This window comes from Pseudorasbora parva, chromosome 13, assembly GCF_024679245.1.
Source record: "Pseudorasbora parva isolate DD20220531a chromosome 13, ASM2467924v1, whole genome shotgun sequence".
Taxonomy (NCBI): domain Eukaryota; kingdom Metazoa; phylum Chordata; class Actinopteri; order Cypriniformes; family Gobionidae; genus Pseudorasbora; species Pseudorasbora parva.
Window position 1 is genome coordinate 13,950,973 of NC_090184.1, and position 5,445 is coordinate 13,956,417.

Genomic DNA, 5,445 nt, shown 5'->3' on the forward strand with positions numbered 1-5,445 from the left:
CAAATTACTGACCAGTAGTGTGTGTGTATATATATATATATATATATATATATATATATATATATATATATATATATATATATATATATATATATATATATATATATATACTCCATGCTTTAGTGTCACATGATCCTTCAGAAATCATTCTAATATGATTTTTTTGTAACCTGTGATACATTCTTCAGGATTCTCTGATTAATAAAAATTAAAAAATGGCAACAGAAAATACATTTAGAGATTTAATTCATTTCCACATTGACCGTTTGAAACAATCATAGACCAAGCAAACAAAGAAGGTGTTATCTTGTGTTATATGTTGTGGTGGTGGTTATCACAAGATGAGTGAATGATTTAATGAGTTAATGATATCATAAAAATATAGTAACTTTGACTCAAACACTCAAATTGAAAGTGAAATAATAACTACTGCGTTTTTTGAATATTGTTGATTGGTTTGCAAAGCTCTTGAAATTTAAATCAATTAAAGTGCAAAACACAAGCTAATATGTCCCTGATCCAGGATTTTTTTTTTAGAAAACATGTTCAATTATACATTAATTAAAATGGCTGAATGGCAAAAGTAAATAATTTATACTGAATAGGTCTATATACCATTTAGCCTAAATATACTATTTTTTAAATGTGAGAAGACGTGTAGAAAACATACAAATAAATGTCACTTTATTAAATGCATTTCCAATCAAACTGTAGGCTATACGCTACTTTAGTAGACAAAATAAATAAACGTGTGAAAAGTGTATTTTCCGTGTTATACCGAGTCTGAGGACCAAACGCGCATAAAAAACACCCAAATCATTTATTTTGCTCACCAGATTACGTACAAAAAACGAATGGATTAGGCTACTAAATACCGAAAATTTTCCGAGCCGTTATTGCTATCACTTCAGTCATCCTCAAAGGAACTTTCCAAGACTCCGCCCCAGTCCCGCCCATCCAATGGTATCCTCGTGTTTAGCTATAAACCAAAACATGCATTTAAAAAGCAACACATTCTCCTTCTGCTTAGATATAGAAACTGATGTGTCCTACTGACGATACCAAGAGCTTAAGAAAACAGGATGACAAAGAAAAATAAAGGTAAGATGACACTAGAGGCAAATGGTAACTTTTCTACAATATCTCTTAATGAAAAAGCAATATGTCAAGATTAGAGTTGTGTTGATATTTGAAAATTGAAATTAGCAAGTTTCTAAATGTAATTTTAAAGAAGGTTAACCAATAAATTACATTAAAGTAATGTATACAATAAAAATGTCAGTAAATTATATTATGCGTCAAAAATATGTAATTATAATATATGCAGTGCAACGTTGGTGAATCCGAGCTCGATAACGTGTGGTGTAATGCGATGCGTGGAAGGAAACTTTCCAAAACAGTGATTTTGACAGTGAGCAGCGGCGGCCTCTAGTGGCTATAAAGCGATGTTGCCGACATTGAGTCAGTTCAGCGAATCGGTTCTTTTGAACAGTTCTTTTTCAAAGCGCAAAGTTCATTTCAAACGACTTATTTGATGCTGTAAATTACATGCATTGCGTTTTAAGCTTTAATAAGGATGATTATTTTAATTTAATGTGTCCCACTTCAGGTTGATTAATTTAAATCAAACCTTTAATTGCATTTGGCTTACATTAAACATCACTGAATGAATTAAAATGTAATCTCTCGACTAAGATTAAACCCTGTGTTGATGGATAAAACTGTCTCGTCGTCGTAAATGTTAATTAGGAGGACACGTTTGCCATTGAGAGGAATGAGAAAAGTGTCTGAACTATATCTAAATTCAGTCCGGTCCTTGAATGAGTCGTTCGAAACGGTTGATTCTGCTCACAAGAAAGAATCGCGAATCGGACGTAGCCTACAGGAAAGTCCCGAACAAACACAGTTGCAAAAAAGACCCATGAATCATAGCAGGAATGTCCACATATACCGCGTGGTTATTTAGATGAATCTATAATGACCCTTTATTTATTTTCCAGATACGGTGAAATGCGTGTGTCACGCGCCAAGGAGCCTGAGAGCGATTTCCTTTCACTCAGACGTGAAGGGTCCGCTGATAACGCTGAGTGAAGGTGGTCGTCGGGTGACCAGGGACGTGTCGTCATTCTGTCACGGCCTGACGTTCAGCGGGCGACCGGTGCAAATAGAGGAGAAGGTGCGCCTGCGAGTCGAGCACAGCGAGCGACGTTGGCACGGAGCACTGCGGGTCGGATTTACTCATGTTTTACCCGAGCACACAACTTTACCCCCTCTGGCCATCCCAGACCTGACCAACTCTCCACTGTTCGCGGCAGTAGTAGTCCCCGAGGGCATCTGTCGCCCTGGCTCAGAGATTCAGTTCTGGTTGAAGAAGAATGGCTGTCTGCGCATATGGAGTTCTGATAGAACACACACGGAGCAGACCACCCTGAACCCCACATGGCCCGTCTGGGCGATGATTGACGTCTATGGACAGACCACTTCAGTGGTGATGCTGGGTGAGGCTTCTGATCATCTGCTCTGATAGCATTATTAGCAAAAGAAAACAAAAAGTGCTTTTTGTACCCTTTGATATATATATATATATATATATATATATATATATATATATATATATATATATATATATATATATATATATATATATATATATATATAATGATCTAATAATTATTAGAATAATGAATAATACTACTACTAATAATAACAATTAATATATAAATAATAATGATATAAAATGGTGAATGTGATTGTGTATATATATATATATATATATATATATATATATATATTTTTTTTTTTTACAATCACCTTATTATATTATTACTTTTTTTTTAAATAATCTCAAAATATTTACATTTTAGTAAATTGCATTATATTTGAGATTAACATACAGTAGAATAAACAATTAATATCTTGATTTTTGACATAATATATATATATATATATATATATATATATATATATATATATATATATATATATATATATATATTACAATAACCTGCATTTGACAGTATTATTATTTTTAATCCACTTAAGATACTAATTTTATATATATATATATATATATATATATATATATATATATATATATATATATATATAAAATTTATAATTATTTTGTTAGTTTTGCCTAACAGTGTATATGGTCTGTGGTTTCATTATAGGTTCCAAAAAGAGATGTTGTATCTTCACTAGAATGTCCTGTCCTGCTCTCACACACATCAAACAAGCCGAAGATAAAGAGAGGCTCAGAAGAAACAAGGAACAAATGAACATGCTGGAACAGAGAAACCTGAGAAGCCATTACCTTGACAACACAGGTAAGAATCACATAAGCTCATGGCAGCCATTGTATGGTCTAGTTAGTACATGTAGTTTCACCTCCTAACCTCTTCTCTTCTCCCCTCAGATCATGAAACTCCAGACTGTGAAGAATGTGTGGTGTGTTACAGTGAGGTGGCAAACTGTCGTTTAAGCTGCGGTCATAAATGTGTTTGTCGTCCGTGCGGCATGAGGGTTTACACGACGTTTGGGACATGCCCTCTGTGTCGTCAGTGCTTGAGTTTCTTCCAGCCATGATGTGACGTGTTTTCATCCCAGTTAAACTAGGGGCCATGTGGACTGTTTGTTGAATGTATTTTGTACAATTTATTTCACAATTGCTGTTGGGATGTACAAATCTATCACTGCACTGTGCAAATGCTTTTAAAAAACGTTTCTCTTTAGTTGCACTTTCTCTTCTGTAAATGATTGTAGAATTCTGATTATTTATTTAGAAATAACATATATTTATGAAAATATCTGATTATGGTCTAAAGCTATAATGTAAATATGTATGTAATGTAAATATGTATATATGTAATATGAACAATGTTTTTAATTGTGTATTAAATGGATTTTATGTAAACAGTTTGTAGGACTGACCTTTTATGCTAATTTATTTACCTCAAAGCATATAAAGCGCTTGCACTACTGAACATTTCCGCCAGGTGTCAGTATTGTACAGAAAAACAAATACTCCAACAGAAGAAACGGTTACTTACAACATTTTAATTAGCCATTATTCTACTTATTTTAACTCCTTTACGACGATGTTATACATTCAAAATATAAGGCTCAGTCCAGCAGGAGAAGTCTATATTTAGAAGTGGGTGAGCTTTTCCCCTTTAAAATAATAGTTGAAAAGAGTCAGGAAGGGTGGGGATGAGGAATTACGAATTTGGGCGTGAGAAATGCAGTGTGTACTAATAAGAGAAAGTGCTATATTTGGTTTCGTTTGTTTGCATGTGGGCTGACTGTTATAGATTAAAGTCTAGAAGTTCACACTATAGTTTTCTTATGAATTTTACTGAATATGGAGGAATACTGAATTAATGAGGACAAAGCTGGTTTTGATATAGGCCTAATATAAATTATATAATATGACAAAATAGAAATCTACTTTGTTAGCATTTATATTTTTAGCATTTATATTTACATGACATTTCAACCAATCAAAATAGCATCAGGGCTGGTTGATACATAAGAGAGTTTAAACAAATCTTAAGTTTTTTTGTGTTAAAAGCCTGAAGAGTTGATACAAGGCAGATGTATCCATGCTTTCATGAATTTACCTCAAATTCTGACCCTACCATCTGAATGTTGCAGCAGAAATTAACTACTAAAACTCCAAGACCAATATTTTGGGATTTCCGCCTGGATTTGCCTAACCCAAATTGAAAAGCCTCCCATACATACATACAGTGGTCTAAGTTCAAAATTTTGGTTTCATTTGATAGGAAACCATTTGAAGTTACATAAAACACTGCTAAAAGTGATAAACATGTAAGTATATGTTTATAGCTGTAATCCCCCCCCCCCCCAAAAAAGTCGGCGCTTTATGAATATTATTTTTATAAATTCATTTTTGAAAGTGTGTAACTCAGGCCCTATGAGCTCTAGGACCCTTCAGACAGTTTTAGCTGTTTCAACTAAATTCCAGAAAATAGTGGGTTACATGTCTTACATGTTTATCCCTTTTAGCAGTGTTTTATGTAACGTCAAAAGGTTTCCTGTAAAATGACAAACATTTTGAACTTATACCACTGTATGTGTGTATGGGAGGCTTTTCAATTTAGGTAGGTCAAATCCAGGCGTAAATGGTACCAGAGTAATTTAGTGTAAATACATTACTTTGTGTAAAACAAATGCCGAAGTGATGCATAAAGAGTATGATGTCATTCCCGACCCTTTACAGGGTCCTCGGAGTTAAGACTCATCAGACCAGGCGAGGTCTTTTTTTGGTGAGCTGTGCAAATTGTGGCCTTAGTTTCTGTTCTGTTCTTAGCTTAACAGGCTTAGCACCAGTGTGTCTTCTGCTGCTGCAGCCCATCTGCTTCGATGTGCAGAAGATGCTCTTCTACTTAACCTTTTTTAACGAGTAGTTATTTTAAGTTGTTG

General features: G+C 34.0%; 1 protein-coding gene across 1 annotated transcript; it reads left to right on the forward strand.

Moving 5' to 3' along the window:
- Positions 1–970: 970 nt before the first annotated feature.
- LOC137038090 (E3 ubiquitin-protein ligase NEURL3-like) lies at positions 971–3,732 on the forward strand. The gene is made up of 4 exons (XM_067412533.1): positions 971–1,101; positions 2,001–2,498; positions 3,171–3,326; positions 3,416–3,732. The coding sequence occupies exons 1-4, from the start codon at positions 1,083–1,085 to the stop codon at positions 3,583–3,585; spliced, it is 843 nt and encodes a 280-aa protein (XP_067268634.1). The 5' UTR covers positions 971–1,082; the 3' UTR covers positions 3,586–3,732.
- The last annotated feature ends 1,713 nt before the right edge of the window (positions 3,733–5,445 follow it).

Excerpts from the sequence above, each read along its gene's own strand:
- LOC137038090 (XM_067412533.1), top strand. Across the intron at positions 2,499-3,170 it reads CACTTCAGTGGTGATGCTGG|GTTCCAAAAAGAGATGTTGT; the intron begins GTGAGGCTTCTG and ends GTTTCATTATAG. Across the intron at positions 3,327-3,415 it reads CCATTACCTTGACAACACAG|ATCATGAAACTCCAGACTGT; the intron begins GTAAGAATCACA and ends TTCTCCCCTCAG.